The 25,968-nt window shown below is 48.0% G+C and overlaps 2 protein-coding genes across 2 annotated transcripts in view; one reads left to right on the forward strand and one right to left on the reverse strand.

Moving 5' to 3' along the window:
* The window catches only part of PDHA1 (pyruvate dehydrogenase E1 subunit alpha 1), an 18,764-nt gene extending 12,605 nt beyond the window's left edge, over window positions 1–6,159 (forward strand). Inside the window, exons 9-11 of the mRNA XM_024737995.1 lie at window positions 1,804–1,871; window positions 2,969–3,077; window positions 3,579–6,159. Of these exons, the coding sequence (XP_024593763.1) occupies window positions 1,804–1,871; window positions 2,969–3,077; window positions 3,579–3,743 (342 nt within the window). The 3' untranslated portion in view covers window positions 3,744–6,159. The remainder of the gene's footprint in view (window positions 1–1,803; window positions 1,872–2,968; window positions 3,078–3,578) is intronic.
* MAP3K15 (mitogen-activated protein kinase kinase kinase 15) overlaps window positions 4,846–25,968 on the reverse strand; it is a 150,593-nt gene continuing 129,470 nt past the window's right edge. The window contains 14 exon segments of the mRNA XM_024737994.1: window positions 4,846–4,928; window positions 5,796–5,854; window positions 5,856–5,875; window positions 5,958–6,067; window positions 6,950–7,035; window positions 7,037–7,060; window positions 8,747–8,972; window positions 9,917–10,022; window positions 10,656–10,841; window positions 11,634–11,744; window positions 11,746–11,809; window positions 12,214–12,376; window positions 13,048–13,231; window positions 16,682–16,839. Of these exon segments, the coding sequence (XP_024593762.1) occupies window positions 4,846–4,928; window positions 5,796–5,854; window positions 5,856–5,875; window positions 5,958–6,067; window positions 6,950–7,035; window positions 7,037–7,060; window positions 8,747–8,972; window positions 9,917–10,022; window positions 10,656–10,841; window positions 11,634–11,744; window positions 11,746–11,809; window positions 12,214–12,376; window positions 13,048–13,231; window positions 16,682–16,839 (1,580 nt within the window).

Below are 25,968 nucleotides of genomic sequence, written 5' to 3' on the forward strand. Positions count from 1 at the left end.
GAACAGACTGGGGACTCCTGCAGTGCCCTGCACAGAACTTTGCTTATGTAAAATAGGCATCCAGTATAAGTTTGTCTTTTGTAAATCAAATAATACGTTTAAATTATGTAGTCTTAGTCTTGCTGTTTCAGTCCTAAGAATCTTGACCCTTCCAGTTATAGCAGTGGAGGGAGAAGGGAACAGTGAGATTGGCCTAAAAAGAGGCTTACATGCCACCTGAGCTGCTGGAAAGATGTTCTTGGAAAGATGTTCTTCTCCCTAAATCAGTGTTTCACAGCCCAGAAAGGCCCCTGAGGTTTACCCTTCAGTGACTGCCCTCATGTACGTGTTTGGGCAGTAGTGCAAATAAGATTGGGCTGGCAGTGATGAAAATGGAAGAGAGGGTGAAGAGAGGGTGAAGAGGGGAGGGAGCTGTAGAACGGTTGAACAGGAAAAGAATGAGGTGACTGAGATGGCAGGTTGGTGGCAGTGGGCTCACTGGTCTGTATCAAGACTCTGAGAGTAGGGGTCCACGCCCTGGGTGGTGGGTATCATCATCCCCCTCTCTCCCAGTTCCTGAAAGAATATGTGGTGCCCAACAGTATGTGGAAACAGGATAAGTAGTTTGTAGTGTGTTGACTTTCTCAGCCTGACGAAAGCCTGATCTTGGAATTAGGGGAGGGTCTGGAAAAACCCCTTTATCACCATCCCCTTAGCCTAACCAGCCGTGCTTCCAAATGGCTACGGGATGATTAACAATCAATAGATGACGGTTATTGAGAGATGATAGGTCAGGTAATGTGCTAAGCACTTAGGCATTACCTTTTTTAATCGGCGCACCTCTGAGCTGGGTTAATTACTGTTTTGTAGATGAAGAAACTGAGGTATGTAGCTACTATACAGTACAGCCAGAACTGGAACCCAAGCACTTGGATTCCATCCCCCGCCCTCTTTTAACTACTACACCAAACTGTCCAAGGATCCTAGATCCACCCCATCCCCTCTGTTCAAAGTTGTTTTCTAAAAGGGGGCTGGTGGAGCATGATGAGCAAGCTACGTCGTGGTAGCCGGGCTCTCCCAGCCGCAGGGTCAGCACCTGCCAGCTTTCTGGTAGTTACACAGTAGCTAGAGCTCTGTGAAGCAGGACTGGTTGCTGTCCCCTACGAAACACTGCATGAAGTGGGTGTGACGTAGAAAGTCACCTATCCAGCCTCTCTTCACGTGTGCTGGGAAGTGGAGAAGGACGAGAGGACTAGAGGTTTGCTTTTCATCTTACGTTGTTAAGGTTTAAGGTTTATGTTAGTGTTTTTCTCTAGCCTTGATCAGAATGCTTATAGGTGATTTCCCCTGTGACTGGGGGGGAGGAGGGGGTGGGCAGAAAGACTAGCATATTTACCGTGAAGATAAATGCCATCCCTGCTTCCTGATAGGCTTTTCTTCATTAATCTATGCTGTGCTTAAAGAATTATATATCAAATGCAATTCTGGTGAAAGAGAACTCATTGACATTTTACATAAAGAATTGTCTGCCTTTTTGATTCAGAATATGCTGTGGGGGGCGGGTGGGGTGGCTCCTGTTAAAAATAAGGAGGATGGGGCTTCCCTGGTGGCACAGTGGTTGAGAGTCCGCCTGCCGGTACAGGGGACACGGGCTTGTGCCCCGGTCCGGGAAGCAATAAATAGGTAATAGAAATGAGAAGAGCTAATCAGTCAAGTAAGAAGAAATTCTTAACTCAGATCTGATGAAGGTAGTTGATCCTGAAAGGACGTACATTTGAGGCTGTGGCCATTGTTTCACCTTACCTCCACTGGGTTCTGTTTTAGGGGCCCATACTGATGGAGCTGCAGACTTACCGTTACCATGGGCACAGCATGAGTGATCCTGGAGTCAGGTATGGTCATGGGAAAACTGAGTGTGGTGTCCGAAGTGGATGGGCTTTGAATGGTGCTACTTAGATGAAAAAGCAAAGCATTTCAGTGTGTGTTTGCTTTTTGAAGCCAGACACCAGTTGGCTTCATGCATTGATTCATTAGTTAGTCTGAGCCTGAAAGCCGTGCCTTCCAATAAATTGGTTCCAATATAGAAAGCATTCTGAAAATTCCTCTAGTGTGTACATGCTAGTTAGCATGAGCACCAGTAAGAAAACAATTGCAGAGAGGAATTGTTGCATAAAACAGGACTGATGGTAGAGTAGTATACTTGGGGGCATTTACCTTTTGTAGGCATTACCCCAGATTCTCATGGCATATTTATTCCTCTTCTGGCTGGAATGGAGCATATGTTGAAATAAATCAGTCAAAAAAAAAAAGGAGTTTTGTCACCTGGCAACTCTGGCATGTAATGCTGCAGTCCCGGAGTGTGGCACAATTAAGAGTAGATTTAGTCAAAGTAAGCCGTAATAAGTCTTTGAGTATAGAATGAAGGCCTAAGGGAAAATGTTATGAAGAGCAGCTTACGTGGAAGAAAGCACTTGGTGTAATTCTGTTCTTTAAAAAAATGGTGGTAGAGCCTTTCTTTGCTTTTAGTGTTATTTCAAGTGCTGTAGGACAAGGGTCAGTTGTACAATCAAGAATCAGAAAACCTCCTCTCCAGGTTTTTGCCAGCCACACTGCTCTGTGGTCTTAAGGGAGAAAAGGCAAGGCACGGTTTTTTTGTGCTTAGCCTTCTGCTGCCTCGAAGGTTATAGCTATCACCACAGAAAACCATCTCCCCTGCCTCCACCAGTACCTTCACGCCCTACCTCTAGATCAAAGTAGCAAGTTGTCAGAATGCCAGAGAAGCCAGGTGAATTGCCATTGTAGAGTTTTCTATAAAGACAGAGCAGCTCTTCCTTACAGAATATTAGGATGAGTTCTTGTATTTCGAAAGTATATAATTACTGACGTGCTCCCTCGTCTCAGAAACAGACTGCTGTGTTTCCTGGACTGTCTGTCTCTGCTGTGCCGGCGCTGTTCTTATCTACTTGTAACTCTGTTTCCCTCCCTCTAGTTACCGTACACGAGAAGAAATTCAGGAAGTTAGAAGTAAGAGCGACCCTATCATGCTTCTCAAGGATAGGATGGTGAACAGCAATCTGGCCAGTGTTGAAGAACTAAAGGTACAGTGACTTGATGGTTTAAAAGTCTGCCTTTGAAGGTTGGCTCTCCTTTTTGAGCAGTTTTTCTCTACACAAGAAGCTGCCACTCGGTAAACTAGGGAAGTAAATGGGAAAGTACATATTGTATTCGGTTGGCCAAAAAGTTCGTTCGGGGTTTTCCGAGCCATGTTGTGGGAAAACCCTGAAGAACTTTTTATTTTTCACAGGACATTAACCTCCTCCACCATCACAGTTCTTCTTTCCTAAAAATATACTGTAGATTTTTAATTCATAAATGTTCCCTCGCCAGGGTATATGTCTTAATGTTGGTATCTGTCCTCCAGAATCCCCCTTCGTGGATCGTTGTGTCATGTTTAAACTAACATTTTCCATAATAATAGGTATACTGCCGGTACTAGTAGAGAGTTAACAACTAGCAAGAGGTTCCCAGTAGAACAAGTTGGTACCTAAGCTGCTGTCTATTCAAAACATCTCTTGAACTGTAATCTGATTGATTTTTAGGAAATTGATGTTGACGTGAGAAAAGAAATTGAGGATGCTGCCCAGTTTGCTACAGCTGACCCTGAACCACCTTTGGAAGAACTCGGCTATCACATCTACTGCAGCGATCCGCCTTTTGAAGTCCGGGGTGCAAACCAGTGGATCAAGTTTAAGTCCATCAGTTAATGCGAGATGGTACACCTTCAGTGGGCTATTCGGCAGCCAACTGTAAGGAATGCTTTGGGGTCTCAACTTTGTTAAGGAGGAAAAAAAACCCATAGAAAGAAAGTGTAGATTTAGGTAGATAGATAGATAGTATAATTGCATGTGGTTTGTACAGTGTTGCATTAAAAGATACAACGTCTTTTAATGTTATATCTTAAGGATAGTATGGATCTTATTATAAAGGTTATTTTAGTTATTATGTACGTCTAAAATAGGTAATAAGAGTTGGCTTAACCCTCCTTCAAATTACTTCTTTAAAATAGTTCTATTTGGTTTAGTTGTATACTAGTTTAGCTAAAAGGAGAAACAATTCCTTATATGCCTGTCCAACTCTGCCACCTTTTTGTGGGGCGATATCATTGTCCTGTCCCTCCCAGTGCCCAGCAGCTTACCTGGTGTACCCTAACGTGCACACACGCCCCCATTTGTGTGCATGTCGGTGCTGAAGCCTGTTCACACTGAACCATCATTTCTCCTTAATAAAACACAATATTTATTATAAGCAGGCATGGGTGGAAGGACAATTCGATTTTTAAATAAGACTACTTCATTTTAAAGGCCAAATAAGTTAGTTTTCTCCATTTCTACATTCAGTATCAATATGAAGCTATTTTCTTAATAGTTTTCTATTTACAGTCATATCAAACATTAAATACAAGGCATATTCTTATCAATTTTATCTTTTTTGAATTTTAAGTGCAATTCCAGTTAATAGTAATGTATGGAATGTGTGATCTAAAACAGTGATTCCCAGCCTTTTTGTTATTTTAAACACCTGTTGTTTCACCTTTCCAGCAGATATTTTTCCATTGAAGTAAATTAAAATTCATTTTTAAGGATTCCCTAATACTCTGGGATGTCAAGACCAGGTTTTACAATCACTGTTTTCACAATACATACAAAGTTCTACTCACCTTGAAAACATGTTGAGAAAATAAAAGGTTAAAATTTTTTCCATAATCCTTTAAAACTTCAAGTGGTGTTTTCCTTGCGTAAGTGCAGCAGAATTCGTGTGTATGTTGTCAGCTCCTTGCTCCCTGTGTCCCCTGGCTTAGCTGATTGATTAAGCCTCATCTTGGGTTGCCGGGGCCCCCTGAGCCTGTCTTCTGTACTGGGAGACTGCAGTCCAGAGCCTGCAGAGGAGACAGACCACCACTACGAAACAAAAAGGAGTCGTCTTTAGAGAGTCGTAAGAGAAGACAACGTCAAAGCAACACGGCAGAATACTTCTTTAGGAGCCCTTATGGCAAAAGCTATAGTCTATCCTTCCAGACTTGTCTAGATTTGCTGTCTAGTCTTAAAAATGCAGTCCCTAACTTGAAAACTTACTTTAACTAAAACAGGAATATGTTCTCTTCACATATGGAGGTGACACTTGTGCCTAGCAGGAGTGGGACGTGGCCTGAGAGGTACTGTACAGGAGTGCTGCTGCATCTGTGCAGAGCAGGCTATTTAAGATGACGTGGGGATGAGAAGGCAGGGTGCAAGTTAAAGAAAGAAGGGTTTGGGTGTAGCCCACTGGCATCTCATGTCTCGCTTCACTCCCAGCCAGGCCGGTCTCTTGACTTTTTCTACTGGGCCTTTAGCTTCTGCCCCCTCTCAGCTTTTCCCCAACTTTAACCTTGAAAAACTCCAGAGTTTGGAGTGAGGTTGGTAGTTTTTTTCCTGACTGAGCCATAGAAAAGGGAGTTAACGTTAATGAAGGGGGGAAACTTACCAGCTTTTGTTTTCTACTGCTTTACTTAAAAGCCTAATTACAGGGGCTTCCCTGGTGGCACAGTGGTTGAGAGTCCACCTGCCGATGCGGGGGACACGGGTTCGTGCCCCGGTCCGGGAAGATCCCACATGCCGCGGAGCGGCTGGGCCCGGGAGCCATGGCCGCTGAGCCTGTGCGTCTGGAGCCTGTGCTCCGCAACAGGAGAGGCCACAACAGTGAGAGGCCCGTGTACCACAAAAAGCCTAAATTACACCAAAAAAGTCATTTTCTGTTCCACAAAGTGTTTTGAAGCTATTCTTACCGTAGTCTAAGGTATCTTAGGTCTTCCTTAGTGATATCATTAAGAATATCAGAAAGTGTAACCTTCTTCAAGAATCTGAAACAAAGATCAAATACATTAAGAGCTAAGCAGCTCTGTAATGATAGCACAGGAATGGTTTGTTTGGTTGTAAGTTTACCTTTTCAATTGTTTTCGTATCCGCTCCTTGCAGTTGCAACCAGTCGACAAGCTCTTTTTCTGTTCTCTGCCCATAAGACCGAGGAGGGCAGGCTGAGTTCTCTGTAATCTCTGTAAAGATTAGAAAGTTATGTTGTATACTGATGTGTAACAGCAAAATTCTTCAAGTAACAAGTTGGATGAAATAAACTATTATTCCAGAATGTGATGTGAAAAGGAAATGGATTAAACCTGGCTCAGCTGCTCTGCTACACACTGTGCAACAGTCCATAGTCCTTGGAGTCACTTTCCAGAGATTAAAAATGTTCCTTACCTGTGATACTTCAAACTAATTATCTCCTACTTTAAATGTGTATTCCCATCTTTAAAATGCCTTTTCTAAGGAATCATATCCGCAACTGCACTGGAATTCAAATGAGGAAATAGGTTTTAATACTGAGATTAATACTGAGATTTTTGGCCTCAGCTTATCCATTCCCCATTCCAAGAGCCCTTTTGGGCACCAAACGCATAAGGCTGGTTGACTGAGGTATAATTTATGCCATAAACTACCCTTTTTAGGTATGCAGAGCTAAGAACTTTGACAAGCAGAGTCACGTAGCCACCACCACAATCAAGACAGAGATTTCTATCACGCCAGAACGTTCTCGTGGCCTTTTATCATCAATTCCACCCCCCCAGCCAGTTCTATTTTCTGTCCCTGTAGTTTTGCCTTTAATAGAATTTTCTATAAATGTTCTACACTTATGGAATCATAATATGTAGCCTTTTGAATCTGGCTTCTCTCACTTGCATAATGCATTTGCGATTCATCTGGTTTTGAATGTACTGATAAGTTCCTTTTTATTATTGACCAGTATTCCGGAATCTTACTGGAGTACTTACTGGTCTGATCGAGAATAACCTCAACTGTTTCAAGGCTGACTAGAATACCAGCCAGATTTTGAATGGTCTCACACACACATAAGTCAGAGCAAGTGGAAAATCACTCACTATTAGATTTGAATTGTAACTGCAGGTGATACAATTCTTGAGTTTTCTGTTCTAGGGTTTGCCGTAGAAGATTCTGGTACTCTCTCTTTTTGAACTAGGTGTTCCAGAAGTCTGGTTTAAAAAAAAAAAAAGCCATCCTCCAGAGAGAGCCTAATACCATTCAATTCAATTCAAACATTTGTTGAACAGAGGTTTAAAAAAAATAAAAAAGGCACAATCCCAGCGATCAGTCTAGTTTCTTCAAAGTTGTGTGATCAGGTTTCAGCCTGTACATGAGCACCTTTCTTGTGCTTCCTCCCCTTGTAAACAAAGACCAACGCTCAGGGCGTGGGTATATGTTTCCTCAGAATATGTATCATGAACCAAAAGATAACCTGATGGTGATCAGTAGAACTCAGCCAACTTGTCTCCCTAAGTCAGGTCAAGTCGCTGAAACTAGTGGTCAGGCCCTTCCCTCCTCACCGGAGAGTAAGCCAAGCAGACAGAAGCCCTGCTGCTGTTGGAACAGCTAGGGGGAAGGAGGAACTGCAGGAAAGACTCTTGCTGCTTGGAAGGTGAGAGGGACACTACTGCGAACACTTACCCAAGACTGCGCTAAACGCTTCACGGGGCTTGGTCTCACAGACACTACTCGGGACAGATGTGTTACCCTCATCAGCATCACTCAGGGCCAAAGGTGCCTTCCTGCTGTGCCCAGCAACAGCTAAGGCATCTCCATCCTACAAGGGCAGGCGTGTCTGTAGGAGCTGTGTGTCTGTCAGCCATTCGCAGTCAGGTGCTGGCTGCTGTCTCATTACTAATTCTGAGATGGAAGATAACAATATTGACCCTGGAAAGGAATAACCTTTGAACCCATATATAACATTTTATGAATCTGGTGATTATAAACCTTACCAGAAACACATTTTAAAGAAGGGCTAAGTATTACTATCAACTTTCACATTTGTCATTTTTTCAAAACTTAAAAAAAGTTTTGCCACCACTACCAGTTAATTAAAACTGGGCCTTTCTAAAAAGAAATGATTAGATCTGCCTAAAATTAAACTTCAGAGATCCCTAGGGGTGTGTACAACTTTTCTTCCGAAATAGGTATGCCTGACACTGTTTGTCCCCGTTAAATTTTAGCATTCCCAATGACCACTGGGCAACAAGGCATCATTTGGAACCAATACCAACTAGTTTGCTAAGCCCACTGATGACGTGGTTCCCCAGCGCAAATGGGAATCTTTTTGTTCATTTAACAAATATGTTTTGAACACCTACTATGTGCCTGGAAATAAACAAAAGAGCCCAACTCTTGTGGGAACCTCACGGCAGTGCCAGGGTCCGCTGTCGGGGAAGGCGGTTCACTAATGCCTGCCTGGGGATCATGACAAAACACAAGGGAGAGATTCAAAGAGGACAGGGCAGACTTCCTTGGGGTCAGGGTTATGGGATACCTGTCCATCGACGCAGTGCTAACTGACCCCCAACTCAGCTACTTCGGCAGGGGCGGGCTGCAGATGTCCCCCCGAGTTGCTGGACCCACACACCATGTCAGGGAACCCACCTCGGTAAAGAGACAGGGAAAACTCTGAGATGCTGCTGCCTTTAGTACGGATTGTGGCAAGGCACTCTACTTCTCTGACTCCTAGCATTGAAAAAAAAGGGAGGCATCCTTCTAGTCCCCCAGTTGAAGCTGAGAATATCTCCTTGCGCAGTTCCTTGGGGGATAAAGATGCTTTTCTGAGACCTGGGTGAGGCACTCGACCACTGAGTTGACCGGCTGGTCCGGGTCATTGTCCCACCCCTGCCCACCTGTTGGTCTCCTGCCTGAGCTTGCTCAGCTGGAGGCTCAGATGCTGCTGGTGGAGCTGCTGGGGCTGGGCCTCCTGGGCAACTGCTGAAACGGGCCTGCTCCACCCACACGCCGCCTGCGCCTCGCTCCCGCGTGGGTCTGCCGGGGCATAGTCCTCTTCTGCCTCATCCGTGTCCTTATCCACCCCTTTGGTCCCTGAGACAGCCTCAAAGTGGGCTCGGAGCTCTGTGGAATCACGGAAGAAAAGGACCACGGTTCAACAAGGCCAGGGCTTGGTGTAGCTTATGTCCCGGGCCAGCAAACGTGGCTGTTCAGAGGCCGGCCAGGCCAATGCGACGCTCCATCAGGGGACTGCTGACTTTATAAAACGGAGGGGAGACTATTTCACTTAGCTCTGCAGTGAAAAGATGGTCCCCACCACTTCACAGATAAGGAAACAGACTTCAAGGTGTTTAGTTAGCCAAGGGCAGTTTTAAAAAGGGACAAGCGGGCTTCCACCCAGGCCCGTGCTTTTACTACAAACACTTTCCTGCTTGGACTGGGGAATAATGAAGTCCTGGGGTTTAACAAGCCACTCCCAGAAGCTGAGCCTGGGCAGAGTGCATTCAGGGGAGCAGGCAGAGGATGACAGGGAGGGAGCAAAGTAATGAGAGGAAGGGGCAATGTTAACCGAAGCGCCGCATAGCCTCCCTTCCTAGGAAGAAGGCACCGTGGAAGGAGAATCAACTTGGGTACTAAGCTGCTCTAACATTTCAAAAATAGAGCCTATAAAAAGCCAAAGATGTCTGTAGCTGCCACATGATGATTCTGAGAGGAGACTGAGCTGTTAAATCGTCAACCGACTAGGAGGCGTTGCTGAGCACACAAGACGATGCACTGTAGGAGCCAGGCCGTCAGGCTCAGTGCTCCTTTGAGATCCTGAGTTTAGTCTACCTGTGGTGCGTGCTCCTCAGTTATGCCTAGGGGCATGTAAAAATACATCACCAGGAGATGTTCTCAGAATCACAGAATCTTGGCCCTAAAGGGGTCTGTGACATCATTTACTTAATTGCAGGGACGGACATAGTCAAGATGGGAAAGGGAAAGCAACAATTGGTGAGTACAGAGGACCTGTCTGACCTTTTCCATAGCCACCTGAAGTTGACCTTGACCGAGAAGAGGGCCCTTACCTGGGATGAGGATGGTGACTGCAGCCTGCACCGCTCGACGGATGATGTTGTCCATCGCAAACATCCACTGGGGCCTAATTAAGTGGTTCCTCAAATTTTTATTTACCTCCAAATCACAAAAATCCAGATTTCTGGTCCATTGTACTTTTAAGAAATAGTTCTTACTAATTCGAATTTGCTTCTACTCTGAGATAAAGGGTTAACCGTGCTGCCCTGAGTTTCTGCCTGACTTATGTTTCTTCTGGACTGAGTCTTCCTTTAAGCTGACCCCAAGTCAGACGGGGGTCTAGGGGACAGGTACAGAGATCGGAGCTACCGCATGGGCCTCTTCATTGTTTATTCAACGAACATTTATGAAGCATCTATGAAACCTCAGGCTCTGTGTTGGGGACTTGAGACACAAAGCTAAGCCAGACACGATCTTGGGCCTGGAGCAACTCACCTGTTCGGGCAGACACATAAGCTTAAACCCCACACCTACCCAGCTGGCAGATGCCACTCGTTCCCAAATCCTACACTCCTGCTCTCCGTGGCCATAGTGCAATCAGACCAGTCACTTGTATACACATATTCAAGTGTTTAGAAAACTGCTGACACTCGGGATTCAGGCGTAAACAGGTGAGAAGAGATGGAGACTACGGGAGATGATGGTAATCGAACTCCATGGTCTTGGCTGTGAGCCACTTGAGTGGGCTTCCTACCTTCTGGCATGTTCTCTAGGGCCAAATGGAGCACTTACAGCATCCTGAAATCCAAAGAGTACCAGATGAATCTGATTGATGGACGAGCTGTCAAAGTCCAGGTCCACCTTTAGCTTTGATATCGTGGATGCCGTCACCCTGTGGTCCGGGCAGCGGACCAAGTCTCTCAGGATCGCAATTATTTGCTTGATGTGGCCGACTGAGAGATGCAACTCTTCCGAACTCTGATCGCCAACCCCCACCCCCTAAAAAAAATCAGTCACTGAGTAATTCAGAGAGAGGGAGGGAAAATCCAAGAAGTACTGTGGGCAACTAGATTAACCAGACTGTCCATTTGCTAATGGAACTGGGGATTTCCCAGGCGAGACACGGTCTCTGGTCCTGGAATTTCCTCCATATCCTTCCTGTTAGAGGGTTATGTGGCCCCCTTCTCCTCTCTGGCCCGCAAACAACAGAACTAAGCCCCTCAAGGAATGGTCTGCCATCCTGTTTAACTCCTTGTAAACCACCCTCCACCCCCAACAGGCCTTGTCACAACGCACAGTTCATAGTGGGCAGTGGCCTCTTGCTAGAAGGACCTTTTCCCATCCAAAATGAGTTAAATCTCAAATATTTCCATCCGTAACCTTTCTTCCTAAAGCGGCTGTTCTCCCAGCTTCTGAGGGCAACTGGTGCAGCTGGGGGTTAACTGGGCTTTGTGCTGCCATTTGGCTTGTTTTCCACCAGGAGACAGCACTGCCCCATCAGTGCCTGGTTTCACTGCAGTGTTCCGCAAATGCAAACTCAGGCTTCAATGAAGTCTTTTTTTTTTTTTTTTTTTTTTTTTTTTTTTTTTTTGTATTTTCTTTTGTTTTGTTGGAAAAGGGAAGGACGTTGGGAAACACTTAGGGTGGTTCTTGTAACTGTGCAAATGTTCTAGGGTAGCAGGAACACCAGTCCCACTTGGACCTCTTCTGGGATGGGACCTGGCCTTGGGCGGAGGGGGTGGGATTGCAGCTCCCGCACTCGGCCTGTACCTGGGCCACGCACTCCTGCAGGTTGGAAGCCAGCTGGTTCTGCTCCCCCCAGAGGATTCTGTAGAGGACGGCACGGCGCTCGCTGTCCTTGCGCAGCAGGAAGAGGCCCGGGGTCGCTGTCCTCCAGTGACGAGGCTGCGCTCCAGTCCTCTGAGGCCGAGCTCTCATCAGGAACACTACGGACAAACGCAGGCGACAATCCCCGCCTCCCAGGGACACCGTGGGGGAAGGGCTAAGAGGTGGCTCCGCCGCAGCCCCACCCTCAGGAAGAGGCACCAGTGTTAGGGGCGAGGGGAAAGACGGAGAAAGGAGGGAGGGGGAAGGACGGGGTAAGAGGGAGAGAATAAGGGGTGACAGGGGAGGAGGAGGAAACAGGAGGGAAGAGGAAGCGACGAGGGGGAGGGGAAGAAGAGGAGAGGGGGAGGGGAAGGGACAGAGAGTGACCTCACTGCCCTCCTCTCTCTGTCAGTGGCCGCCCCGGCTGCCCTGCTGATCCTGCAGAAAGGAAGCGAAAGCCCTTCGCGGCCATCTGGTTTACACCTGGGAGGGACTCTGTCCCCCGAGTGGGGGGTGGCCGTACCTGAGCAGGTGTCTGAACCGGTGCGTGGGCGTCTGGGACTTCTGGAAGAACACGTCAGGCTGGGCATCGGAGTCTGGGGAGACCGAGCCATGCTCGCTGCTGCTGCTGCCGCCCATCAGCTCCCCCGCCAGGGGCAGGGGCAGCGTGGCGCGCCTGGAACCCTCTGTGCGGGGCAGCCGGGGATGGGGACGGTGAGCCCCAGGCAGCCCCTTGGGCCACGTGACGCACCCAGGGGCCTAAGCCCGCGCTGCTCTAACTGGGGGTGCAAGCGATCACCCAGGGATCCTGGGGAGATGGAGGTTCTGCTTCAGCAGGTCCGGGATGGGCCCGAGACTCTGCATTCCTAACCAGCCCTTCGGACACGCTGAGACAGCGAGTCGCTCTCTGGGTGCAAGATGCTGAGGCACCCTGTCCCGGCTCCCGACCCCATCCACACCGGGACCACTCCTGTATCACTGCCCGGTAGGACCTACTGCCCCAGAAGGTGTTGCTTGCTTCGGTGGCCTGCAGGACAGACACCCTTTAACCAAGGTCGGGAGCAGCACAGGGTGACAGGCCAGGCTCCAAAAATGAAGCGCCAGGCTCTGCACCCGGGGAAGACACAAAACCCCAGCCAGGGTACCTCCCACCTCCCTCCCTGGCACAATCCCAAAGGAAAGGCTTTAACGGAGCACTGGGTATGTGAGGGTTCATCGCTGTCACCTATGGGGCTCCCTGTGTCTCTGCGTCCCACACCTAATGCACCAGCCCCACCGCTCTTCACAAACACGGGCACCATGTGGGAAGCTCAGCGTTCGGGAGAGCCGTCACCCCTGCCATCCCAGCAGGCCTCACCTGCCGGCTTGAAAGCAATTCGGTTCTTCTTGCCCTTGCTCACCTGCCTTAAGAAACCCTCTTGGAGCAGTCCAGCAGCGGTGACACGTTTGTGGGGGTCAGGCTCAAAACAGGATAAAACGAAGGCTCTAGCTTCCGCTGAAAGGGTTTCTGGAATCTCAGGGTGAATCTTAAACATGCCCACCTGCAATGAAGGCAGAGGTGACCGATGAGACAGTGTGGTCTCGGGCAAATCCAGGTGTACATACCTTCCACACAAAGCTCCTGTATCTGCCATCCTAGGAGGGGCTGATGATGGATTTCAACAATGGCTTCAATGACTGGTATCCATGTCCTAGCCCCGGCTGGCCTCTGGGGACTGACTTTGCTTTGCCCAGTAGATTGTGGGGGAAGTGATACTGGTGGGGGGTTCAGAGCCTAGGCCTTAAGAGGCCTTGGGGCTTCTGCTCTAGTCCTCTTGGAGCTCTGAGATCACTATGCAGGGAGGACGTCCAGGATGAAGGGCCACGTGTGAGAGGCCCTCTGAGAGCATCGCGCCCTGGCCTCTCAGTCTCTACGCCTTCACAGCCCAAATCTCCAACCTCCAGCTGTAAACCACAGGCAGAGCAAACCTGGAGGCTGGTAACTCAGGGCCCACGCCCTCATCCCCACGGGGTGCAACTGGCTGAGGGAGGCGGCGCTGCCCTTTCCTGTTCAGGCTCCTGCTGCAATTTCTGCTTCAGCTCCACTGCTGGCCAGCTCATCATCGTCCTGCCGCAGGCTCTCTGTCCCTGCGCCCTGTGGGGGAGCAGGAGTTCGGGCTGAGTCGTCACATCTCACTGTGACACGGGAATGCTTCCACGAGTCCCGCTCATCCATCCTGCGTGACCGTTCCCATCAGGGACGGCTCTCCATTCATCTGAGGAGTTGTCATCTTTAAAGTTCACGGTCTTCTCCTCATCGTCTCCAAGCCCACCCAATGAGCCAGGAGTGGAAGCCATTCTGTCCTCCAGATGCACCCCATTCCCAGCTCCTCGGCGACCATGGGGCTGGCACGGCCTCCCCTGCCCGCTCAGTGAGACCGGGGCGCTGCCGAGAGCAAACCGCCAGCCTCCGACTTCACAGCCTGAAGTCCCTGCACCAGGGGCGCACCAACCGCTTCTCACACGCTGCTCCTCATGGGCAGGATGGAGAGTTTGGCATTGAGGGGAGGGGGGAGTGGGGCATTACTATCCACTGGGCACACGTGGCACTTAAACAGATAAATAATTTCTAGCGATCTGCTGTACAGTGCTGGACCTTGAGTCAGCAATACTGTTAACGGTAAATCTCACGTCGTGTTCTTACCACAATAACACAACATTTTCAAAAAACGAGTTTTGGATTTTGAGAACACTAAACACTGGATAGAATTCAACCCACAAGATCTGAAATGCAGGGCACATTCCAGCTGGCACCCCTCGCCTGAGGGGTGGGGATCTAAGGGCACTAGGGGGGTCCAGAGACAAAAACTCAGGACAAGAACTCAGAGAGGAAGGGAGTAGCTTCTCCCCTGGCTCTCAAGAAGAAAAGTGCAAACATGGGCACTACGTTTTTTTGTTTTTTGTTTTTTTAAATAAATTTATTTATTTTTGGCTGTGTTGGGTCTTCGCTGCTGCGCGTGGCTTTCTGTAGTTGCGGCGAGCGGGGGCTACTCTTCGTTGCGGTGCGCGGGCTTCTCACTGCGGTGGCTTCTCTTGTTGCAGAGCACGGGTTCTAGGCACGCGGGCCTCAGTAGTTGTGGTTCGTGGGCTCTAGAGCACAGGCTCAGTAGTGGTGGTGCACGGGCTTCAGTAGCTGTGGCACGCGGGCTCTAGAGAGCAGGCTCAGTGGCTGTGGCGCACGGGCTTAGCTGCTCCGCGGCATGTGGGATCCTCCCGGACCAGGACTCGAACCCATGTCCCTTGCACTGGCAGGCAGATTCTTAACCATTGCGCCACCAGGGAAGCCCACCAGCTGCTATTTATTCCGAGGCCTGTAACTGAAGCTGCAGGAAGACCTTTGCCAGCCCCAGGTGGCTCCATCCTGGACAGACATGGAAAGGCTGGAAGGTCACTGCTGCCTGCCAGCCGCGGTGTTCAGGGTCTTGTTGGGATTGCAGGTGCCAGGAGACACTCGTCAACTTGAGATCTTGGCTTTAGGGCTATCTCACAGCTGCTGGGAGGGTGGGAAGCTCAGAGAACCTTCTGCAGGGGCTGGGCTGAGGAGTGCACCAAGGCATCAGAGCACAGGGCGTTCAGAACCCGCTGAGCAGGCTGCACCCAGCTCATGGGCAGAGCCCTGCACTCGGGCCTTTGAGCTCCTTCTGCCGAAGAGACTGAGCCAGAGGGCCTGGCAAGGATGCAGGCGGGGAGGCTGTGGGGCTGACAGGCCTGGGAGGCCACCAGGCTTGGTAGAGAAGCAGGAAGAAAGGCCTCTGGAATCACGTTCCATCAGGCTGCTTCCAGGTACTGTGACCTTGTCATCCGTAAGCAGTGGCCACTTAGCCTTCCGGGACCCTGCTCTCTTCCTTCTTATCTTTGGGGCAAACAAAAGTGCTCCGCGGAAGGTCAGTGCTGGTAACAACCTCTGAAGGCTACAGCTGCTCTTCAACTTCAAGCGTCCACGGAGCCAGAAGCCGCAGACCTGACCTTGGATACACTGGCTGTCCTTGCATCAGCTTCCCTTGGGCTCGCAAGCAAGCATGTCCCTTCCCAAGGGAGCGCGTCCAGTGTAAAGCCCCACCCATAGGGCCAGTCAACACACGGGTCACCCTTCCTGTCAGCTCTGGGAAGGCTTTTAGAAGGACAAAGGAGACAGCATCTGATACCCAAAGTTCCTCCTCTCCAAATCTTGACAGAAACCTGTCCTCCAAAGACACTCACCCAACGCGGCCCTTGAGCCTTACCCAGTGTAAGAGCACGTACAGATTAACTAAGAAGCTTAACTCCCTCAGTTGGAAAGAAAGAAAGAGATACCCCCCACCTTTCTTAGAGCATTCACTTTAGAAAACCTGTCATTCTAAGTTCTGTGTCTCTCTTCGAGATATATGTAAACCTTTTAAAAAGCCAAATAAGCCTCTTGCCAGAAATATCTTTCTCAAGGACCTGGGAGCCATCTCTTTGGAATGCCACCACCGAGGAAGGTAGCGCTCCGATTTCCGGGTTTCTGTGGGAAAGCAGGGGCCTAACTTCAGTGGAGCCTTTTGCTCCAGAACTACGCCCCGTCCTAAAGGTTTGAGAAGTTGATCTTTCCTTTGGGTAAAGCCAATTAGCTAACACAAGTGGTCACCCTAGTTGTCAGGGGAACCTCGGGCGAACTCCTGTGACCAGTGGTGCTGTCTAGTCCTTGCACCTGAGGACTAGTCAGCATTTCTCTTCAGAACACGGATGTAAAGGGTTGCATCTGCTTGGCTAGAGGAAAGGCTGAGTTCCGCTTTCTAGTCTCTTAGCGCTCCTCTCTTGCGCCTGTGACGCACATCACATTCTGATTTTATGCTTATTCAAAAATAAAACAAAACAAAACAACCTGTATGCTTTCTCTTCCACCTTTGTGGAGAGGTTTCTGGATTGGGAGATTTTTGATTTGAATTATCTCTCTCCAACACCCGCAACCTAAATCATCCAACATGTCTTACTTTGAACATGGCTGCCTGCGGTTCACCGAGCTCGTGGGACGGAGGCCTGCTGCTGGCCATCTCAATGACGGTGCAGCCCAGGGCCCAGATATCAGCGGGGGCACCGTACCCACGAGGTCGTCGATCAATAATCTCAGGCGCCATGTACTGCAGAGTGCCTACTGGGAAAAAATACAACAAAGATGGTGGGTACCATATTGTTTAGAAACTAAGTGGACCATTAGTAAACGAGCGTGTGAACTTTAACTCTCGTATTAATGACGCACGGGGGCCGGTCTCATGCGTAAATGATGTCACTGCATCTCTTCTTTGACCAGGCACATGCCACATGCCTTTCTTTAACACTAGTCAACGTTGACAGAGGATCACTCAGCCCCTCGAAGGAGAAACGGGCCCAATCTAATTCAATCAACACATATTAGTGCATGGCAGATACAGGAGGACCAGAATGTAAGAAATGTGGTGCTTGACCTTTAGACACTGCCCAGTGGAGGAGACGTGGTGACGAGGAGGGTGGCAGTGGTGATGGTGAATGTAGGAAGTGCTCTAACAGGTATACACAGAAGGCGCTGAGAACATGGACGGAAAAGTGCTTGATTCTGCCTGGTTTGAGTCAGGGGAAGCTCTAGCTGTGTCAATTTGGGTCTCTGAGAAATAATACCAAGTCAGAATTAGACATACAAGAGATTTACTGGGAGAAGCGGTATGACAGATAAAGGGGGAGGGAGCAGGCTGGGCAGGGGGAGCTGTCAGACTGCAGTGCAGGTCTGACCCCTGCGAAAGGAGCAGGAAGGAAGCGTCTTGATGGCAGAGCACCTCTGAGACAGCTTTGGCCAGGCCGCCGGGGAGGCCCTGACCCAAAGCTGCCCACTGGAAGAGCGCCACACTGGTTCTAGTACCCCCACCACGCTCGGTCATTGGCCAGGAGCAGGCAGGGCAAAGCATGACCTTGCCATGAACACAGTGGCCAATCCAAACGGGTGGTGGCTGGGCTGCCAGCGAAGTAGACTCCTGCCAGGAGGCTCCAAGAGGTGGACAAAGGAACAGGAGAACTTCTGGGCAAGGTGAAGAGCTCGAGGCAAAGCCCGTGGGTGTGAAGTATAGAGTGGACCCAGGAGCGCTGTGCGTTCTGAAGGCTCTGGCTTTGGACTTTCTCCTGTGGATCACGAGCCACCAGGGGCTGCCACAGGGAAGGTGGTGATCGGGGGGTGGGGGAAGAGGTTGTTGGAGAGATGGGGCGGGGAGGTCAATCAAGGGCGCTAAGAGTAAAATCTTGGGTTTCCCTTGAAGCTAATCCTGAGGCAAGAGGCGAGGGGAACGTGGAAGCAACGACAGCAGATGCTACGTGCTGGCAAGGAGGTCTATAATAAACAGCGAGCTCAGAAATTATATTGGCCGTGGTGTGGACAGAGAACACCGATGCACAGAGAAATTCCAGTCTCTGCCTCAAGATCACAAAACCGAAGTAGGTTTCCCGAGTCTTGATCAATGAAAATGAAGGGCTCATTGGTTAAAATAAGCTTGGAGATGCTACCTACTACATCCTTCTCCTCTTGAACATCCAACGCCTCACCAGCTTGTTTCTTTGCCATGAGCATTTTAAAGGCTCTAGGACAGCTCCGACCAACAGGACGTTCTGCAATAATGGAAATTTCTATTCTGTGCAGTTCAGTACGGTAGCCACTAGCCACGTAGGACTGCTGGGCTCCTGAAATGTGGCTGGGGACACTGAAGAAATGAATGTAAATTAAAAAAATGTTTAAATTTTATTTCATTCTTCCTAATTTAAAGTTAAATATACATTAGGTTGTATCAGTGAGTGCAAGAAATCAGCAGGGCAAAAATGATGGCTTTGGTCTCCCGAGCTGAAAGCCTGGTGGGCAAGTGTTCAGTTGGCTGCAGGGTTGGGCGAGATGGAGGCTCGTAGCACTTGGTGCACTGTCAGGAAATCTCAGAGTCCCAGGAGGGGAACTTTCAGGGACACCACATCCCCTACAGGCTCCTACTACAGTGAACAACAGAGAGAGAGGCCTTGGCAGGGAATGTGCCTTCTAACCAACCCATAATTCATTAACTTAGGAAAGACGTAACACTGTGCTGTTTATTAAGCTGTTATCTCTCAGCTCTGCTATGCTGGGTCTGGGACTGTGCAAACCACACTTCTGCCTTGTCTGCTGCTCCCTGGTGGGTTGGGAGGGGGTGGGGGAAGAGAGCATGCCTGTGCACAAGCGACAGGAAGGAGAGGTTGGTTAGCAAGCGTCACTTTGGACCCTCAGGTGGTTCCAGTAGCAGCGCTTGGCTCATTACCAGCTTTTTTGTCCCCCCCCATACTTCCAGAACCAGCCTCATCTTGCCCCCTCAGAGTTACGTGCTCCAGCCCAGTGGCATCCCGCAATGAAAGGTTTGAATCCCACCCTCCCCTTTGTTCCCTCAGGCCCTAGGGATGTAGGCTGCTTTCTGATAACTCAGTCCCAGGAAACGGTTCTTTCAACTAAATTCTCTCTGTAAAAATAACTGGGGTGATTTCAATGTTCCTGCCTGGATCCTGACTAATATAATCTCTAAAAGTTAATTCTTAAAAGAGCAAGAAAATAAACTTAGAAAGTTATGCAGCAGTAGAAAATAGCACTAAACCAAATTGCAATGGCTTACTGACCCTGACTGAACAACTGTCCTTAGTACAACTGTTTCACAATTGGAGCATTAGTCTGTTTAATGCTAAATTTGGAGATTTTCTTTATATGGAACCATAGTGAACATCACTCTTTCTAAAGGTAGGGACTTAGCAATGACATCCGTATTAGTTATTTACTGCTATATAATAAATTACCCCAAAGAAAAATGGAGCTGGAGGAATCAGGCTCCCTGACTTGAGACTATACTACAAAGCTACAGTAATCAAGACAGTATGGTACTGGCACAAAAACAGAAACACAGGTCAAGGGAACAGGATAGAAAGCCCAGAGATAAACCCACGCACCTATGGTCAACTAATCTATGACAAAGGAGGCGAGGATATACAATGGAGAAAAGACAGTCTCTTCAATAAGTGGTGCTGGGAAAACTGGACAGCTACATGTAAAAGAATGAAATTAGAACACTCCCTAACACCATCCACAAAAATAAACTCAAAACGTATTAAAGACTTAAATGTAAGGTCAGACACAATAAAACTCTTAGAGGAAAACATAGGCAGAACACTCTTGGACATAAATCGCAACAAGATCTTTTTTGACCCATATCATAATGAAAATAAAAACAAAAATAAACAAATGGGGTCTAACTAAACTTAAAAGCTTTTGCACAGCAAAGGAAACCATAAACAAAACAAAAAGACAACCCTCAGAATGGGAGAAAATATTTGCAAATGAAGCGACCAACAAGGGATTAATCTCCAAAATATACAAACAGCTCATGCAGCTCAATATCAAAAAAACAAACAACCCAATCAAAAAATGGGCATAAGATCTAAGTTGACATTTCTCCAAAGACGACATACAGATGGCCAACAAACACATGAAAAGATGCTCAACATCACTAATCATTAGAGAAATGCAAATCAAAACTACAATGAGGTATCACCTCACACCGGTCAGAATGGCCATCATCAAGAAGTCTACAAACAATAAATGCTGGAGAGGGTGTGGAGACAGGGGAACCCTTTTGCACTGTTGGTAGGAATGTACATTGGTATAGCCACTATAGAGAACAGTATGGAGGTTCCTTAAAAAACTAAAAATAGAACTACCATATGACCCAGCAATCCCACTCCAGGCCATATACCCAGAGAAAACCATAATTCGAAAAGATTCATGCACCCCAATGTTCACTGCAGCACTATTTACAATAGCCAGGACATGGAAGTAACCTAAATGTCCATCAACAGAGGAATGGATAAAGAATATTTGGTACATATATACAATGGAATATTACTCAGCCATAAAAAAGAACAAAATAATGCCATTTGCAGCAACATGGATGGACGTAGAGATTGTCATACTGAGTGAAGTTAAGTCAGACAGAGAAAGACAAATATCATATGATATTGCTTACATGCAGAGTTTAAAATAAGGGTACAAATGAACCAAAACAGAAGTAGAGTCACAGATGTAGAAAACAAACTTATGGTTGCCAGGGGGTAAGGGGGAGAGGAATAAATTGGGAGATTGGGATCGACATATACACACTACTATATATAAAATAGATAAGTAATAAGGATCTACTGTACAGCACAGGGAACTCTACTCAGTACTCTGTAATGGCCTATATGGGAAAAGAATCTAAAAAAAGAGTGGATATATGTATAACTGATTCACTTTGCTGTACAGGTGGAACTAACACAACATTGTAAATAAACTATACTCCAATAAAAAAAGTAACTTATTGCATGCTACGAAAAAGATTAATAAATTACCCCAAACGTTAGCAGTTTAAAACAACAGTTATGATCTCACACAGTTTCTAATGATTGGAATGTAGGGCTGGTTGTGTAACAGCTGGGCCGGGTAGATCTGGCCCAGGGTCTTTCATTAGACTGCAGCCAAGGTGTTGGCTGGGGCTGCAGTCATCTGAAGGCTAGACTGGGGCTGGAGGATTCACTTCCAAGCTCACAGGGGGGTTGGGAAGAGCCTTTGTTTTCTCACCACATGGGATCCTCCATAAGGCTGCTTAAAATACGGCTTCCCCCAGAGTGTGTAATCCAAGAGAAAGCAAGAGGAAAGCCACACTGCCTTTTCTGACCTAGCCTCCAGGTCACACACCACCACTCTGTCCTAATCTATTCATTAGAAGCAAGTCACTAAGTCCGGGCAGTGTTCAACGGGAAGGGAATACAAACAAGGCTGTGAATACCAGGAGGTGAGGATCACTGGGGGCCATCTTGAAGGCTTCTGGCCACAACATGTGACTTTCAATTGGCACTCAATGGCTTACAAAGCAGCTCCATGTAGCACTGTCCATCTGACTCTCACAACTCCATAAGCACGGGCAGAAGAGGTATGATGTACTGTTGTTCCCATTTTACATATGGGGAAACCGAGGCTCAGAGAAGCTAGGGAATTCGTTCAAGCTAAAGCCCAGGTCTTCTGTCTTCAAAGCTGGAGCTACACACCATGACATCCCTGATCTAAGTAATGGATCCAGGAGAAGCACAACTGAAGAAAAAGCTGCCTGATTAAGAGCAGCTGATGCAAGAATTTCCAAAGCCATAATGTGACTTCCTTCCATATAACTTTCTTTCTGTATTAGGCCCAGGGCAGCAATAGCAAACTGGGTGCTCTATTTTATTTACTACTGTATTCACAGGGAAACCATCCAGTCACAACAAGCAGCCAACGATGAGAGACAGATCGCCACAACTATTTCCAAGAGTCAAGGGGCCATCCCGGGGCAGCGTGCATGTGGTGGGTGTACATCAGCTGCACCAAAGACTGGCTTCTGTGGAGAAAACCAAGTGAAGATGCCATGGGGGTGGGGGAGCAAATGAATGGAGAGATCCTGGAAATGTTGCTCGCCTTAAATCTGGCTCTCTTAGGGGTTTCCTATGGTCCCTCAGGTATCTACACGGGTGCAGTAGTGCAGAGTTCAGGACAAGGTGATCAGGAGACCCACAGGCATCAACCCAGTCCCCTTGGGACATGAAATCCATTGGGGGCTCCTGGACAACGGCCCAAGAAGGATTTTCAAATTATCAGCAAAGAAAAGACATGACACGGGACAATAATTTAGGAGTTTTGACTGAGGGGCCAAGATATGATCTGGATACCAAGACAAGGGGTGAGAGAGGGACCACAGATGCATGTTTCTATGGCGGTCTCAGATAACTGGTTACACGAGCCATGGGCCCCCAGCCCAGGGGCCTCCCACCCAGATCAAGGGTTAAAAGGGGTGCGAGAGCAGAGCCTGCGCTGGGAGGTGTACCCTCTCTCATTACAGGCGTTGGGGAGGAGCTGTCCCCAGAAGGGTGTGGGCCCATGGAGACTCAAGCAACTCAACATCCACCCAGGATAAGTGCACTTGAAAGGAGGCCACATGTTTGCACCTTCTACAGTCCCCTTGAGACAGTGTTAGAGCCCAAAGTTTCCAAATTTAATATTAATAAAGTAGCAAAAAGAGAAGTAAGGTGCAGCTTTCCATGCCCCCGGGGTCACCCCAGTTGCCCTGCCCAAGGGATGGGTCTGGAGGGAGGGGCCACCACTTCCTCCCAACCCAGAGCCTGTGAGGGCTCCTCACTGGGCCCACTCAGAGCTCCATATGTATGTGTCCCCTGCAAAGAAGCTGCACAGAGGACTGGTTCCCATGGGAGCAAAAGCAGCTGACAGCAGCAGAGTGGGGACCATATGGTCTGGGAATATCACCGCACCCTCTTGACAGCGGGTAAAAAAGGGACACCAGATGCAAAAGCCGTTGTAGAAATATTGCTTTAGGCTCTTTTTCGTTTTTTGGGTTCTTCTGGCCATGCGGCTTGCGGGATCTTAGTTCTCCAACCAGGGATTGAACCCGGGCCCTTGGCAGTGAAAGTGCAGAATCCTAACCACTGGACCACCAGAGAGTTCCCTGCTTTAGGGTCAGTCTGCCTGCCTGTCTGTCTATCTATCTATTTATTTATTTTTGGCTGGGTTGGGTCTTTGTTGCTGCGTGCGGGCTTTCTCTAGTTGCGGCGAGAGGGGAATACTCTTCGTTGAGGTGTGCGGGCTTCTCACTGTGGTGGCTTCTCTTGGTGCAGAGCACGGGCTCCAGGTACACGGGCTTCAGTAGTTGTGGCACGCAGGCTCAGTAGTTGTGGCTCACGGGCTCTAGAGCGCAGGCTCAGTAGTTGTGGTGCACGGGCTTAGTTGCTCTGCGGCATGTGGGATCTTCCCAGACCAGGGCTCGAACCCGTGTCCCCTGCATTGGCAGGCGGATTCTTAACCACTACGCCACAGGGTCTTTTTTAAAGGGAATCCTGCCCAAAGACAGCCTTCCAGGCCTGGTTCCCTCAGTAGAAAAAGATGGAGGGGTAGTTATAATGTGCAGGGTAAGAGACCAGGGTGAGGAAGCAAGGTGGAGTCAGCCAAAGGAGAGGCCCCTGTCCCGGACATGGGAGTTATATTCAGAGGGGTCCGGCTGCAAAGAGTTAATAGCAACCATCAGCCAGACCCAGAGCACAGGAAGCCAGCTTAGCACAGTGCTAGTCAAGTGACACCTTCCTGCCCCTCTCCTCTCCTGTCCACATCTGGTGAGTAGGGAAAGAGGTGAGGGAGGGAGCAAAGACCGACACCCCGACCAGTGTGGACGGGGAGAGGAGTCCACCCTTTAAATAAGGACGAGCGTGTGGACGAGTACAGGCAGAGCCCGGAGATACTGCAGGTTCGGTTCTAGACCACCACAACAAAGCGAGTATGGCAATAAAATGAGTCAGGAGTTTTCCGGTTTCCTAGTGCATGTAAAAGTTATGTTCACACTATACTGTGGTCTATTAAGTGTGCAGTAGCATTATACCTGAAAAAACAACATACAGACCTAAATTAAATAATACTTTATTTCTAGGGACTTCCTTGGTGGCGCAGTGGATAAGACTCTGTGCTCCCAGTGCAGGGGGCCTGGGTTCGATCCCTAGTCAGGGAACTAGATCCCACGTGCATGCCGCAACTAAGAATTCACACGCCACAACTAAGGAGTCTGCGCGCCACAACGAAGGAGCAGGCAAGCCACAACTGAGCTGATGAGCTGCAACTAAGGAGCCCGTGAGCCGCAATCAGGGAGCCCGCCTGCCACAACTAAGAGCCGGTACAACTAAATAAATAATACTTTATTGCTAAAAAGATGCTCACCATCATCTAACAACGCAGGATTGCCACAAACCAATTTGTAAAAAAAAAAAAAAAAAAAATGCAGTATCTGCGAAGCACAATAAAGCAAGGCGCAAGTAAACAAGGCACGCCTGTATATCTGCCGGAACCCTTTCAATGACTGGATTCAGAATTCGTTTGCTTCTCAAAGTGCCATTAAGACTTTCTCTTTGTTTCTCCAAAGACGACATACAGATGGCCAACAAACACATGAAAAGATGCTCAACATCACTAATCATTAGAGAAATGCAAATCAAAACTACAATGAGGTATCACCTCACACCGGTCAGAATGGCCATCATCGAAAAGTCTACAAACAATAAATGCTGGAGAAGGTGTGGAGAAAAGGGAACCCTTTTCACTGTTGGTAGGAACGTAAATTGATACAGCCACTATGGAGAACAGTATGGAGTTTCCTTATGAAACTAAAAATAGAATTACCATATGACCCAGCAATCCCACTCCTGGGCATATACCCAGAGAAAACCATAATTCAAAAAGACACATGCACCCCAATGTTCATTGCAGCACTATTTACGGCAGCCAGGTCATGGAAGCAACCTAAATGTCCACTGACGGAGGAAGGGATAAAGAAGATGCGGTACATATATACAATGGAATATTACTCAGCCAGAAGAAGGAACAAAACTGCCATTTGCAGAGACATGCATGAAGCTAGAGACTGTCATACAGAGTGAGGTAAGTCAGACAGAGAAAAACAAATACCGTATATTAACGCATATATGAGGAATCTGAAAAAATTGGTATAGACGATCTTATTTACAAAGCAGAAATAGAGACACAGACATAGAGAACGTAATGATACCAAGGGGGAAAGGGGCGGGGTGGGATGAATTGGGAGATTGGGATTGACATATATACACTATTGGATACTATGTATAAAATAGATAACTAATGAGAACCTACTGTATAGCACAGGGAACTCTATTCAGTTCTGTGTGGTGACCTAAATGAGAAGGAAATCCGAAAAAGCGGGGATATATGTATATATATAGCTGATTCACTTTGCTGTACAGTACAAATGAATGCAACATCGTAAAGCAATTATAATCCAATAAAAATTTTAAAAAAAGAAATAGGGATTGATAAAATTAAAAAAAAATTCTCTTTGTTATCGAAGTGTGGCTGGAAGAGTCACGGGAAAGGACCGTTGCCCTGAGCAGGCGTGGGAGACAAAAATAAAAATAAAAATTACACCTTTTGAGTCCGACAGGCTCAACATGTTAGTTACACACATAAACCCGATTCTCTCAAAGGCTCCTGCCAGCTCGAATGACCAGTGACTTCTAAATGCAAATCGGTATTTAGTTCACTAATGCAGACTTCAGTTGCACTTGCTATGAGCCAGGTACTGGTTAAAGCACTTCATCAATATTAACTCATTTAGGGCTTCCCTGGTGGCGCAGTGGTTGAGAGTCCGCCTGCCGATGCAGGGGA

The sequence above is a fragment of the Neophocaena asiaeorientalis genome, unplaced genomic scaffold (assembly GCF_003031525.2).
Source record: "Neophocaena asiaeorientalis asiaeorientalis breed wild unplaced genomic scaffold, Neophocaena_asiaeorientalis_V1.1 scaffold324, whole genome shotgun sequence".
NCBI classification, from domain to species: domain Eukaryota; kingdom Metazoa; phylum Chordata; class Mammalia; order Artiodactyla; family Phocoenidae; genus Neophocaena; species Neophocaena asiaeorientalis.